Source organism: Bos indicus x Bos taurus, chromosome 9, assembly GCF_003369695.1.
Source record: "Bos indicus x Bos taurus breed Angus x Brahman F1 hybrid chromosome 9, Bos_hybrid_MaternalHap_v2.0, whole genome shotgun sequence".
Lineage (NCBI taxonomy): Eukaryota > Metazoa > Chordata > Mammalia > Artiodactyla > Bovidae > Bos > Bos indicus x Bos taurus.
The window spans coordinates 70,218,947-70,234,923 of NC_040084.1; the positions used below are offsets into that span (position 1 = coordinate 70,218,947).

Here is a 15,977-nt window from a genome sequence, read left to right on the forward strand (position 1 = left end):
AATATGCTATCTATGTTGGTCATAACTTTTCTTCCAAGGAGTAAGCGTCTTTTAATTTCATGGCTGCAGTCACCCTCTGAAGCGATTTTGGAGCCCCCAAAAAATAAAGTCTGTTCTTGTTTATTTCACACCAAAACACACAACACTTTGTCAGTTCCATGTTAGAGTGATATGTCTGTTAAATTTCTTTTAATTTAGTTTTTCCTCTTCATAATGCATGTGTATATATGTGTGTGTGTTGAGGAAACAAGATCAGTAGAATTTCCCTCTCTGGAATTAACTAATTACATGCCCAAAATGTCATCTAACATATCCTGTTTTCTTTTAAAGTTCTTACAAACTGTTAATAAGACCTAGAGTCTTATTCAGATTCATTTGATTTTTTTTTCATTCTTTTTGTCAAGATTAACAGATATGGATGTTTGCTAAATATACATATATTTTTTAAAACAATATATCAGATTTTTATTAAAATTAAGCATCTTTAGAACTCAAAAATTAAACATATAATTAAGTAATTTTTCCAATGCTATCTAAATTCCAGGAACTAGTAAGTGATTATAGCAAGGCTGCCAGATCCAAGATTTAGGTTAATGCAAATGTAATTGTGGTTTCAGACCATGAATTTTAAATCATTATAACTAGGCTCGAACATATCTTTATTAATCAAAATAGGAAACATTATAATCAACACATTTTTACCAATGAGAAATAAGTTTGTTTATTCTTGTAACATAAAAATCTGCACTTTGATATTTAATGAACACTTGGAAAGCATTTTCAGCCTCCAGTCAATCCTAAAGGAAATCAACTCTCAATACTCATTGGAAGGACTGGTACCGAAGCTAAGGTTTCAGCACTTTGGCCACCTGATGCAATGAGTTGACTCACTGAAAAGATCCTGATGCTGGGAAAAATTGAGGGCAGGAAGAGTAGGGGGCAACAGAGAGGATGAGATGATTGGATGGCATCAGAGTTTGAGCAAACTCCAGGAGACGATGAAGGACAGGGAAGCTTGGCATGCTGTAGTCCATGCGGTTGCAAATAACCAGACACAACTTAGAGACTGAACAACAACAACAACATACCAGTTATGAACTAGCGGAATTTGAAATTAAAAACACAATAACATTTACACTAGTATCTCCCACAATTAAATACTTAGGTATAAATATAATAAAATATGAGTAAGATCTATATGAGAAAAACTACAAATCTCTGATGAACAAAATCAAAGAACTAAAGGACAGGGAATCCATGGTCACATAGGAAGACTAAATATTGTCAAATTGTCAGTTCCTCCCAACTTGATCAATAGATTCAATGTAACCCCAATCAAAATCCTAGCAAGTTATTCTGTGGATATAGACATACTGAATCTACAGTTTATACGGAAAGGCAGAAGACTCAAAATATTCAATACAGATTTGCAGTAGAAGAATACCTGTAGAGAACTGACAGTACTTGATTTTGAGACTTATTGTAATCAAGACAGTGTGATTTGGAGAAATAATAGGCACATTAAAAAAAGATAGACACAATCAATGTAATAGAATAGAGAACTCAGAAATAGACCCATATTAATATAGTTAACAGATCTTTGACAAAGGAACAAAGACAGTACAATGAAGCAAAGATAGTCTTTTCAACAAATGGTATTGAAACAACTGGACATCACATGCAAAGAAAAAAATCTACAAACAAACCTCACACCTTTCACAAAAATTAACTTAAAATGGATCATGCAAATGCAAAATGCAAAGCTAAACCTCTAGAAAATAACATAGCAGAAAACCTAGGTGACCTTGGGCATGGTGAGGACATTTGAGATTTAACACCAAAGGCATGATCCATGCAAGAAATTATTGTTAAACTGGATGTCATTAAAATTAAAAATTTCTTCTTGACATTGTACAGGACAATGTCAAGAGAATGTAAAATACAAATCACAGACTGGGAGAAGATATTTGCAAAAGACACATCTGATAAAGAACTGGTATCCTAAAGGTACAAAGAACTCTTAAAACTCAACAATAAGAAAACAAACAACTTAATTCTAAAATGGGCCAAAAACCTTAACAGGCACTTCACCAAGGGAAATATACAGGTGGCAAATAAGCATAGGAAAAGATGTTCCACATCCTCTGTCATCGGGAAAATGCAAAATAAAACTACAGAGAGACATCACTACACATCCAATAGCCAAAATCCAGAACACTAACACCACTTACTGGAGAGAATGGGGGGCAACAAAAACTCATTCATTGCTGGTAGGAATGTAAAATGTACAGAAGACAGCTTAACAGGTTTTACAAAGCTTACTCTTACTATATGATCCAGCAGTTACACTCCTTGACATTTACCCATAGCTGAAAATTTACATTCACACTAAAACCTACACATGGCCTTTATAGCAATTTTATTCTTAATTTTCAAAACTTGGAAGCAACCAAGATGTCCTTCAGTAAGTGAATGTGTAAATAAGCTGTGGCAGTCCAGGCAATGGAGTACTATTTAACTCTTTATGCTATCAAGCCATGAAAAGACTAAGTGAAAGAAGCCAGTCTGGAAAGGCTACTTAATATATAATTCCAACTATATGACATTCTGGCAACGGCAAAACTGTAAACCCAAGAGGGAGATCAGTAGTTGCCTGAGGTTGGGGGAAGGGACAGATGAACAGGCAGAACACAGAGCATTTAAGGGTCACTAAAAACTTATGGTTAGTCTAAACCAAGAAGGAACCCTAAGGTGAACTATGCTCTTTGGATGATTATGAAGTGTCAATGTGGATTGATCAACTGTAATGAATGCACCACTCTGAAGGGAGATGTTGACAAAGAGGGAGACTATGCACACATCAGGGCAGGGAGCAGAGGAGAAGAAGAAATTCAATTTTTCTGTGACTCTAACACTGCTTTAAAAAGAAATAAAGTCTTTTTTTTAAAAAAAAAGATGTCTAGACCATCATGATGTGTGGCCTCATCCAAGTCCATTAACCTGCCTGAACCACAGTTTCATATTGATATTAAAAACTCTTCCAACTGAAAGTCCAAGACTCTGAGATCACTGATCGCAGTTTGAGATCACCATATTCCAAAGCCACTTACCAACATCCTTTCATTGTTTTAAGACAGAAGGAGTCTATGATTTATTATTTTTATACACAATCAAGTTCATTCTCAGCAAGCTGGAATCACCTCAGATACATTGAAGTACCCACATCATTTCCTTTGTTTTGATGGAGATAAATAGTTAACATTCTAGAGAATTATATTGCCCCTACCCTCATTCCATTTCCCAAGATCTCACTTGTGCAATTCTCAAAAAAAGTCTTGTTAAGTAAATTCTTTTCTGATAAGGTGAGGTTGTCTAGCAAACAAAATGATTTAAATATTTGAAGTCAAACTTGTTACTTTAGTACATTACAAGAAAGCAGCAACAGGTTTATCATCATACTGTTAATTTTGAAAAATCTTTATAAAATTCTCATTTCATGGATGGATCTTCAGTAGAAGCATGCCCATTTTAGCTATTTAAGAATTCATAACTTTAAAGCATGCATTTTTCCCTACAGGAAAATGCTTGCTTGCCAAAGGGCCTTAGAGTTTCCCATTTTCATGAAAATGATAAATGATAAAAGCCTCAGTTCAGTTCAGTCGCTCAGTCGTGTCCAACTCTTTGCAACCCCATGAATCGCAGCACACCAGGCCCCCCTGGCCATCACCAACTCCCGGAGTTCACTCAAACTCACGTCCATCTAGTCAGTGATGCCATCCAGCCGTCTCATCCTCTGTAGTCCCCTTTTCCTCCTGCCCCCAATCCCTCCCAGCATCAGAGTCTTTTCCAATGAGTCAACTCTTCACATGAGGTGGCCAAAGTACTGGAGTTTCAGCTTTAGCATCATTCCTTCCAAAGAAATTCCAGGGCTGATCTCCTTCAGAATGGACTGGTTGGATCTCCTTGCAGCCCAAGGGACTCTCAAGAGTCTTCTCCAACACCACAGTTCAAAAGCATCAATTCTTCTGCACTCAGCTTTCTTCACAGTCCAACACTCGCATCCATACATGACCACAGGAAAAACCATAGCCTTGACTAGATGGACCTATATCTGTAGGCTTAAATGCAGTCTATTTGAACAATCATTGGTTACTCCTGTTGTAGCCATGACCTATATGGATCACATAAAGAAGCAAATTCACTGAATTTACTTCAGACCTGTCTTTTGCGTCCAGTATCTTCAGGGCAACATTACTTCATAGGTCAGGGATCTGCTATCAGGGAATCACACTGGTCAGCCGGCAGGACAGTTAGAGTAGCCAGCAGGAATGATCACAGACATCTGCTCAGTCCTCAGGGAGGTTGCAAGCTTGTTTATGTTAAGAACTCTTGCTGTTAGACAGCAGAACAAACTTCTTTAGAATGTGTTCCCATAATACTCCCTAAGGCAATGACGCACAGCTGTAGAGAGGAAATAGGCTCTTTAATTTGTTAACCTGCCCAGAAAAGAAGAAAACAAAATGCTCAAAAGAGACTATAAAGAGGTCTTTTAAAAAGTCCTCTCTAGAAACATCTGAAAAAAGGAAATGCTAAAAACTCCCCCATCACATAAAATATATATAGATGGCTTGTTTGTTCCTTAGTATATATCCAAACTTCAATTTAATCCCACGAAATCTTTTTCTTCTGACTTTTTGCTTTTACCTCTTAGTGATCACATTGTCTAAAGACTGTGCTACCATAAGAACTCTAAATCATTACTGTTGAAAGATCCCATTTGGAAAAATTCAGAAAGTTGGGAAAACAGGCTTAAACTTCTGGCCAGAAGATTGAGGTTAAGATAAGGACATGCTTTCCTTCAAATGAGGGTCCCAGACTTTAGAGTAGGAAGTTGAATATTTTAATCCAACTCCAATTTACAGCCCTTATCAAAACTTATTATTTTTAAATAAATGTTTTCCAGCTTCTATATTTTAAATGCATTTACCTTGGATATCATGAAATATTTCAAATACAATGAAGTAAAACTTCACCATAACAAGTGTCTTGAGCCAAAATCCAGCTACCAAGCTCCTTCAAGTTCTAAAAGTTGGCTATATTTGCTTCAACTTTTAATTTTTTTAAAGAAATAGTTCATTACAAATATAATTGATATTTTTTGACTGCCTCTCTTATATTTGATGTCAGTTTCTTCCTTCTTCTTAGCCTTTCCAGAGAAAATCATTAATCTAAATTTGGCTATCATTCTCATGCATTTTTACACTGTTATAACACAGTATCTGGAGTTGCTTGGCATATCCTTCCATTTTACATAACTGACATCATACTGTATGCATCCTTCAGTAGAATCCTTTCTTAATACTGTATTCAAGATTTAATCAAGCTGATATGTGCAGCAGTAGTTCATTCATTTCCCCTGGTATACCTTATCTATTGCAAGATACCTTACAGTTTATCCATCCAAGGTTTTAATTTCTTCACTGTTACTCATGATGCTATGAACACTTTCGTACGTGGTTTTTTGAGTACATGTACAACATAGTCCCTAGATTTTCAACTTTAATATTGTCAAAATACTCTTCAGAATGATATAGCGATTTACATTTTCACTAGACTCCAGATCCTAACCAACACTAGATATTGCCAACAATGTAAATTTTGTTAATCTGAAGTGTATATTTGGAGAAGGCAATGGCACCCCACTCCAGTACTCTTGCCTGGAAAATCCCATGGACGGAGGAGCCTCGTAGGCTGCAGTCCATGCGGTCACGAAGAGTCGGACACGACTGAGCAACTTCACTTTCACTTTTCACTTTCATGCATTGGAGAAGGAAAGGCAACCCACTCCAGTGTTCTTGCCTGGAGAATCCCAGGGACGGGGCAGCCTAGCGGGCTGCCGTCTATGGGGTCGCACAGAGTCAGACACGACTGAAGCGACTTAGCAGCAGCAGAAGTGTATGTTTCAAATTTAAACTTGCCTTTTTACTAGCACTCTTTCCATAATGCTTATTAGATTTCAGTGTCTATTCTAATACATTGCATGGGTTTACTGTATTTATAGGAGTTATTATTTCTGCATAATTATCTTTTGTAAGATATAGCAGTTATAAATACCTATTCCAAATAGTAGATTTTTTAAAAAATTTGTTCATGGGTGTTCTTTTTTCTGGATGAACAAAAATTTTTTAAATTAATATATCTCAATTTATCCATAGTGAAATTCTTTCCTGTTTGAAGGTCATAAATATATTCTCTTAAATTTTCTTTTAACAGTATTAAGTTGATCATATAACATCATTCTTTCAACCTACTAGGATATGCCCTTAATAAATGTTATATTAATTTCTTAGTAGCTCATTTAAATTTCACATTTAAATTCACGGGATTGGGAATACTTGTACACCTGTGGCAGATTCATGTTGATATATGGCAAAACCAATACAATATTATAAAGTAATTAGCCTCCAATTAAAATAAATTAAAAATAAATAAAAATAAAAAAACAAAGTTTGTTTATATAACTGATCTTATTTTTACTGTATTTGTTTGGTTTTTGTATCAATATATATTAATCTAACAGAATGGCATCTGGTCCCATCACTTCATGGGAAATAGATGGGGAAACAGTGGAAACAGTGTCAGACTTTTTTTTTTTAGGGCTCCAAAATCACTGCAGATGGTGATTGCAGCCATGAAATTAAAAGACGCTTACTCCTTAGAAGGAAAGTTATGACCAACATAGATAGCATATTCAAAAGCAGAGACATTACTTTGCCAACAAAGGTCCATCTAGTTAAGGCTATGGTTTTTCCAGTGGTCATTTATGGATGTGAGAGTTGGACTGTGAAGAAAGCTGAGCACTGAAGAATTGATGCTTTTGGACTGTGCTGTTGGAGAAGACTCTTGAGAGTCCCTTGAACTGCAAGGAGATCCAACCAGTCCATTCTGAAGGAGATCATCCCTGGGATTTCTTTGGAAGGACTGATGCTGAAGCTGAAACTCCAGTATTTTGGCCACCTCATGCGAAGAGTTGACTCATTGGAAAAGACTCTGATGCTGGGAGGGCTTGGGGGCAGGAGGAGAAGGGGACGACAGAGGATGAGATGGCTGGATGGCATCACTGACTCGATGGACGTGAGTCTGAGTGAACTCCGGGAGTTGGTGATGGACAGGGAGGCCTGGTGTGCTGCAATTCATAGGGTCGCAAAGAGTCAGACATGACTGAGTGACTGAACTAAACTGAACTGAACAGAATTAGTTGACAAGTCTCATTCCTTTTACTGTCAACACATAGCATAGATTACTTGTTCCCTGAAAGTTTTATAAAAAGTTTTATAAAAAATTTCCCAGCCCTTGTTTGGAGAGAAAGGTTGGGAACCCCCTAGAATACTAAAATATTTGCTTTGATTGTGTCAAGATTTAATAGTTGTCTTTGTTATTTTCTATTCCAACACAATTATTCGACATTCTTCTATAAAAATTATGTTTTTTACCTAAATATTTACATTTAGATAAAATTTAGGACTAAAACTATTAAAAATCATGAATTATTTTTAAAGTTGCATTCAATTCAGTTCAGTTGCTCACTTGTGTCCAACTTTTTGCGACCCCATGGATTGCAGCATGCCAGGCTTCCCTGTCCTTACCAATTCCCGAAGCTTGCTAAAACTCATGTCCATCGAGTCAGTGATGCCATCCAACCACCTCATCCTCGGTCATCTCCTTCTTCTCCTGCCTTCAATCTTACCCAGCATCAAGGTCTTTTCCAGTGAGTCAGTTCTTTGCATCAGGTGGCCAAAGTGTTGGAGTTTCAGCGTCAGCATCAGTCCTTACAATGAGTATTCAGGACTGATTTCCTTTAGTATAGACTGGTTTGATCTCCTTGTAGTCCAAGTGACTCGCGAAAGTCTTTTCCAACACCACAGTCAAAAGCATCGATTCTTTGGCCCTCAGCTTTTGTTATAGTCCAACTCTCACCACCATACATGACTACTGGAAAAACCATAGCTTTGACTAGACGAACCTTTGTCAGCAAAGTAATGTCTCTGCTTTTTAATATGCTGTCTAGCTTTGTCATAGCTTTTCTTCCAAGGAGCAAGAGTCTTTTAATTCCATGGCTGCAGTGATTTTGGAGCCCAAAAAATAAAGTCTCTCACTGTTTTTCCACTGTTTCCCCATCTATTTGCCCTAAAGTGATGGGACCCGATGCCATGATCTTAGTTTTCTGAGTTTTAAGCCAGCTTTTTCACTCTCCTCTTTCACTTTTATGAAGAGGCTCTTTAGTTCTTCTTCACTTTCTGCCATAATGGTGGTGTCATCTACATATCTGAGGTTATTGATATTTCTCCCAGAAATCTCGATTCCAGCTTGTGCTTCATCCAGCCTGGCATTTCGCATGATGTACTCCGCATATAAGTTAAATAAGCAGAGTGACAATATACAGCCTTGACACACTCCTTTCCATATTTGGAACCAGTCTGTTATTTCACATCCAATTCTAACTGTTGTTTCTTGACCAGCATACAGATTTCTCAGGAGGCAGGCAAAGTGGTCTGGTATTCCCATCTCTTGAAGAATTTTCCACAGTTTGTTGTGATCCAAACAGTCAAAGGCTTTAGCATAATCAATAAAGCAGAAGTAGATGTTTTTCTGGTATTCTCTTGCTTTTTTGATGATCCAGCAGATGTTTGCAAGTTGATCTCTTGTTCCTCTGCCTTTCTAAACCCAGCTTGAACATCTAGAAGTTCTCAGTTCACGTGCTGTTGAAGCCTGACTTGGAGAATTTTGAGCATTACTTTGCTAGTATGTGCTGCTGCTGCTGCTAAGTCACTTTAGTCGTGTCCGACTCTGTGCGACCCCATAGATAGCAGCCCACCAGGGTACCCCGTCCCTGGGATTCTCCAGGCAAGAACACTGGAGTGGGTTGCCATGTCCTCCTCCAATGCATGAAAGTGAAAAGTGAAAGTGAAGTCACTCAGCGTGTGAGATGAGTACAATTGAGCAGTAGTTTGAGCACACTTTGGCATTGCCTTTCTTTGGGACTGAAGTGAAAACTGACCTTTTCCAGTCCTGTGGCCACTGCAAAGAAAGTTGCATTGGACTTAGTAATGTCCTGTGCATGCGTGCTCGGAGAAGGCGATGGCACCACACTCCAGTACTCTTGCCTGGAAAATCCCATGGACGGAGGAGCCTGGTGGGCTACAGTCCATGGGGTCTCACAGAGTCGGACACGACTGAAGCGACTTAGCAGCAGCAGCAGCAGCAGTGCATGCATGCTCAGTTGTGTTCAATTCTTTGTAACCCTATAAACTTTAGCCCACCAGGCTCCTCTGTCCATGGGATTTTCCAGGCAGGAATGCTGAAGTGGGTTGCCATTTCCTCCTCCAATATTAATGTCCTATTTATGTTATTTATGCATGTCTTTTTCCAGTTTATCATTTATGTAAAATATTCTTCCTATTATTATCCATTTTAAAAACCATATTGTTGATCTAAAGGTTTCTTTGTTCTTATTTTGAGTTCCTGCTTATGTGACATCATTTCTTCTTTCTTTAGGTTTTTTCCCACTCTTTTTCTAGCTGTTTGTGTAAAAGCTATGTTTATCTATTTTCTAAACACTCATTTTCTGATAAATGCATTTGAAAATCTAACTTTCCCTTTAAAGATCTCTCCTTAACAGTTTTATTCAGACTCATTTTGAGGGGAGGGTTTTGATTTTGTTTTCCCTCCTTCTTCCTGTTTTTTTTCACCGTCTCTTAGTGATAGTTTTGCCTCAACAGGTGACACATTGCTTTTTTTTTTTTTTTTTAAGATTCTTTTCCAAGGAGTAAGGATAGTCCATTTCTAGGGGTGATCAAGACTAGAGTAAAACTTTTAAATTACACATATTTATCTTTTTGACAAATCATTAATAATAGTACTCAAAAGGTTAAGAAAATTACTATTTATTTCCTGTCCTATGAAAAAGTGATACACAAAAACCTTTACATGTAAGAAAAAGAATTTGAGGGGAAATGACAAAATGACTTAATGATTGCTGTTATGCTTTTCAATGTTTTGTATATATCTGTTGATAATTGACCACTTGGCTGGGATCGATGGACAGAGAAGAGAAAGCCTGGGGCTAGAATCTACTGCAATCAAAAATAATCAGGCACTATCTCTGGATACTTGCCACTGCAAAATGAAAAAAAAAAAAAAAAAAACCCATGGTCTCTAACAATAAATGCATTGTCTAGTTAAGCTATAACAATCTTTCAGTCATAATGCATGTGAATGAGGAAATAAAACTTATTTTAGCAAATAATGTTTATATTTGAGCATAATTGTTTGGGTTATAGCTATTCGAAAGAGACCTATAGAAATACAGAAAATAAGAATATGCATAACCAGCAAAACTGGGATGTGAAGAAGATGTTTGTGTTAATAATGTCAGAAATAGCATGTATTTTAATTTTGAAACTCACTTAGAAACATTACAAAAAAACATACTATGAAGAATTTAAATGCAAGCAATTTTTTGGCTTTTCATAGAAAGTTTAATGTTTCATATTCTTGAACTTCAAATTACTTTAGTCTCTTTTATTACAGGTTTTTATGGTACTTTCCCCAAGTTGGGAACCAATGTTTCAGAATAAATTTTTACAATAGCCTTACAAGAAAAAAATACAAACCTAGCTTTTTGTGTGATGCAATTTGACCTACTTTTGAATTCTGTCTCAGTCACTTGACTGAGGTAGTCATAAATTTCACTTTGTGATGTCTACACAAGATATTTTTGGTGTTGCTGGTAGTTTATCTATCTATCCAGGTATTACTACCATCTATCTTGTTATCTCTTTCAACCCTACAGTTTGTGTTTATTACATCTTTGCGTTTGTGACCTTATCACTCTTCTGTAACTTCTATAAGATTATGTCACAAGTTCTAGATCTACTTTTCATTTAATTTTTCTTTGATATTCTCAATTTGTTTCTTGTGATATGTCCAATAAGAATCCTTTGACTTGATATTTCATCATGTTGATTCTTTTATCTCTTTTAAGATATGATTTTTAGTCTCTTACCATGGGAAATTTCAAACATATATCAAAATAGAAAAAAATACAGCAAAACCCATGTATTGTAGATACAAATTGTAGATGGAAGCCCAGTATCTATTATTAAATTATTTTAACTGTTACTAAAACACAACCAGCTTTGTTTCATCTATCAGCATTCTCTTGAATTTTAATTTCTATGGTAAGATTTTTAATTTCATGATATATTTAATTATTTTTAGTACATTAAGTTTTTACTTGTATCATTCTGAGTTTTCAGGCACAGTTTACTTGGTTACTTAAATCTGTGGTCTCCCTTTCATTGTGTTCTTAAATTTTTGGTGATTCTGATTGTGTGCTCAATTTTGTGGCTTAAATTTTGATTGTATTATCTGTTGTATATGTTTTGCACAATCCAAAGAGAATTAAGGTTTGTAAGGAGGTGCTGGAATTTGTGCAGCAGCCCGTTTGAAGAGATGTCCTAGAAGAAGCAGAATGTGTCCAGTGAGACAAAGTACATCAGTAGTTGGTCTTCTGGGTGTGGGGACACATACTTCTAGGTCTTGCCAACCACTTGTAGTTCTGCCTCTTTTTCTTAAACCCAAGCTCCCACATACTGATGCCTCTAGGATGCAGACATCCTGAATAGTCAAGAAATAATGAACCAGGAGTTTGACCTCCCAAAACATGTTGCTACTATACCAAATAATTCCCCCAAGAGTTACCTCTGCCTCTGTTTTCTATTTACACCCTCCAACTTCTGCCCACATTATCTGCCTAACGTTGCTCTGCTACTGTGTACCTTTCATCATTCAATTATTTCCCATGGTTTCCAGTCAATGAAATGTTTCCTTTCTATTTTTCTAGTATAGTTTTGAATTAAATTTTTTTTTATTTTGTAGGTACCATATAACACTTGATTAAGAATGTGGACTCCCGGACTTCCCTGATGGTGCAGTGAATAAGAATCAATCTGCCCATGCAAGGCACCCTGGTTCGATCCCTGGTCTGGGAAGATTCCACATAGTGCAGAGCACCTCAGCCTGTGCACTGTAACTACTGAGCCTGTGTGACACAACTACTGAGCCCATGTGCTGCAACTTCTGAAGCCCAGATGCCTAGTGCTCCACAAGAGAAGCCACTGCAATGAGGAGCCTGCATGCAGCAACGAAGAGTAACCTCTGATCACCACAACTAGAGAAAGCCCACTCAAAGCAATGGAGACCCAGCACAGCCAAAAAATATGTTAAGAGTATGGGCTCTGTATTCCAACTACCTGGATTGAATTTTGGCTCTACCATTTCCTATGTGGCCTTCAGTAAGTTTATTAACCTCTCTGTGCTTCAATTGCCTCAAATATAAGATGGAAATCAAAATGATCCATGAGGCTGCTATGAGGATTACATATATTGGCATCTAAAATGCTCATAACAATATTTGGTTCAGAGTGTAGTATGATTCTAAAATGTAGTTTTATTAAACTTGCCAAGCAAGGAAGACCCATGTTCAGAAACACAACCTTTCCAAAGAAAACCTGAAAAAAATGTTTGACACATTCTAGGAAAGCACATCAGATTTTGAAGAACTCTATCAAATATAGGAGACAATTCTGAATGGCTTCTAGATTCAAGCGAGAGTGCTTTAACATACCTGACATTCTGATATGTTCCAGGTTAAAGCTGGTTTATTTTTAATATTGTTGATATGATCTCAAATAGTAAAAGAAGAGGCTTTCTAGAACTGCATCCTTGCTGCTCACCAGCTGGAATGCTGTGGATAGTGCTCAATAAACTTTACTTGTTATTACTATTGTTACTGTCGCTATTTAAGTGAACATTGCCACCTATGCTTTTTTATGTGGCCTTTGTGCCCAGTGACCTTGGGCAAGTTACTCAACAGCTTTCAACCTCCTTTTTCTCATTAGCAGATGGAGATAAAACAATACCTATATGATCAAGTTAGATTGCCATGAAGGTTAGTAATAATATACATAATTGCACTATCATGAAGGTTTTTCATTAATAATTACCCTGTTTTGGCTCAAATGACTAAAATATCTTTTGGAAAACACAACTGTCCCTGACTTGGCTTGTGGCCAGCCAGGCTTACCAGGTGGGAAAATGTACTGTCAGATAGGTACATTATCAGTTAATGTTCAGTGTAATAGTTCATTTCTTGACTCAGCAGGAAGTGCTTGCATATTATTGTTGTGGAATATTTCAGACTGCTACAGTTTCCATTACAGAAGTCTCCCCCTTATCTGTGGTTTTTCTTTGTCATTTCAGTTATCAATTCATGGGTCAATTGTGCTCTGAAAATATTAAAAGGAAATAAACATTTCCAGAGAAATAAACATTTCATAGGTTTTAAACTGCAAACTGAGTAGCATATTGAAATCTCTGCCTTCTCGCTCCATCCTGCCCCAGACATGAATTAGCCCTTTGTCCAGCGGGTACTAGCCATTAGTCATCTAGTTGTCTCCAGTATTGCAGTGCTGTGTTCAAGTCACCCTTATTTTACTTAATAACATCCCCCAGATGCAAGAATAGTGTTTCTGGTAATTTGAGAAGTCATAAAATGCTTCCTTTAAGTGAAAAGGTGAAAGTTATCAACAAAGGAAGAAAAAAAATAGTATGCTGAATTTTCTGTGATCTACAGTGAGAATAAATCTTCTGTTCATGAAATTGTGAAGAAAAAAAAAGAAATTTTTTAATCATTATTGTTTTTATTGAGAATTTGCTTTAATTTAAATTTATTTATTGAACAATGGGATACATGTCTCTCTTCCAATTTTGGTTTCCTCAGGGTATATGCCTAGGAGTGGGATTGCTGGGTCATATGGTGGTTTTATTCTTAGTTTTTTAAGGAATCTCCATACTGTCTTCCATAATGGCCGTATCAATTTACATTCCCACCAACAGTGCAAGAGCCTTGCCTTTTCTCCACACCCTCTCCAGCATTTATTGTTTGTAGACTTTTGATGATGGCTATTCTGACTGGTGTGAGGTGATAATCTCATTGTAGTTTTGATTTGCATTTCTCTAATAATGAGCGATGAGCATCTTTTCATGTGTTTGTTAGCCATTTGTATGTCTTCTTTGGAGAAATATCTGTTTAGGTCTTTTTTCCCATTTTTTGGGTTGTTTGTTTTTCTGGTATTGAATTGTATGAGCTGCTTGTATATTTTGGAAATTAATCTTTTATCAGTTGTGTCATTTGCTACTATTTTCTCTCATTCTGAGGGTTGTCTTTTCACCTTGCTCATAGTTTCCTTTGCTTGCAAAGCTTTTAAGTTTAATCAGGTCCCACTTGTTTACTTTTGTTTTTATTTCCATCACTCTAGGAGGTGGGTCATAGAGGATCTTGCTTTGATTTATGTCATTGAGTGTCCTGCCTATGTTTTCCTCTAAGAGTTTTATAGTTTCTGGTCTTGCATTTAGGTCTTCAATCCATTTTGAGTTTATCTTTGTGTGTGGTGTTAGGAAGTGTTCTACATGTTTACATGTAGCTGTCCAGTTTTCCCAGACCATTTATCGAAAAGGCTGTCTTTGCCCCATTGTATATTCTTACCTCCTTTGTCAAAAATAAGGTTCTCATAGTGGCATGGATTTATTTCTGGGCTTTCTGTCTTGTTCCATTGGTCTATATTTCTGTTTTTATGTTACAGTATTTCTGTGCCATACTGTCTTGATGACTGTAGCTTTGTAGTATAATCTGAAATCAGGAAGGTTGATTCCTCCAGCTCCATTCTTCTTTCTCAAAACTGCTTTGGCTATTCGGGGTCTTTTGTGTTTCCACATAAATTGTGAAATTTTTTGTTCTAGTTCTGTGAAAAATGTCTTGGTCATTTGATAGGGATCACATTGAATCTGTAGATTGCATTTGGTAGTATAGTCATTTTCAAAATGACTTAGGTTGCAGGGGTTCTGGCAGCACCAGGTACTCAGGGGAGTTGGAAGCTAGGGCAGCAGGAAATATAGTGCTCTAGAAGGGTATGGCAACCAATATTGGCCAATACACTCCAGTAATCTTGCCTGGAGAATCCCCCTGACAGAGAAGCCTGGCAGGCCACAGTCTACAGGGCTGCAAAGGGTTGGACATGACCAAAGCAACCCTGTGCACATAGATGCAAGACTTTTTTTTGCCTGTGGAAGCTCTGCCCCAGTAAGAGTTGAGCGTGAAGGTGGCCCACCAGGGACCCTGGCAGTGCCCAAGTGTGCAGGGACACAGACTGCCTCTGCTGCACGAGTTATGGCCCTATCAGAGTCTTTCTTCAAGCCTCTTGTAGCTGGCGATCAGAAAGTCTCTTTGGCCAATCTTTCCCCGTAGCTCCGCCCATTCAGGCATTTAGAGGGCTCCCTTGCCTGGGGTCCTTCTCTGTTGTTCAGAAAATCAGGCACATAGAGACGCTCCCCTGGCTAGGGTCCTACTCTGTAGATCAGCATGTCAGGCACTTAAAGGGGCACCCTGAATGGGGTCCTACTCTGCAGTTCAGTGCATCAGGCATTGGATGGGCTAGCCTCTCTATTGTTTAGCTTCCATGCTGGCGTGTGGGGTGAAAGAGGTTATGGTGATGGCTTTTCCTCCTATGCATGCATGACTCATCAGTATTGCCTTGCTTCCATGGCTGCCCGGTTTTCCTCCACAGGCATTTCCCGCCATAGTCTCCTCTCTCACATCCCCTTAACCCAACTCTCCATAGTCAAAAGCAGCCCTCACCCTGTGATTGCTCCACAATCCCTAAACTCCAGCTCCCAGCCACTGCGCCTTCCAGAGGATCTGCAACCCTGTCCAGGGCATGTATGGCTGCGGGAAGGGCTGTCTGATTCTCATCCCATTTAGGCTGCCACAGATCAGCTGTTTCACTCTTAGCCTTAAATGTTTCTCCTCTGACTCAGACAATTGCCCTGATGTGGGGATCAGACCCCTGCTTCAGTTC

At 37.7% G+C, this 15,977-nt stretch overlaps 1 protein-coding gene across 6 annotated transcripts in view; it reads left to right on the forward strand.

Annotated features, from left to right (window-relative positions):
- The window catches only part of LOC113898430, a 276,016-nt gene extending 262,600 nt beyond the window's left edge, over positions 1–13,416 (forward strand). For all 6 annotated transcript variants that reach the window (XR_003512649.1, XR_003512646.1, XR_003512647.1 and 3 more), the window contains one exon: positions 11,941–13,416. Coding sequence is in view for 1 of the 6 variants with exons in the window: in XM_027551568.1 (XP_027407369.1) it covers positions 11,941–11,951 (11 nt within the window). In the remaining 5 variants the exon portion in view is untranslated. The remainder of the gene's footprint in view (positions 1–11,940) is intronic.
- Positions 13,417–15,977: the final 2,561 nt, after the last annotated feature.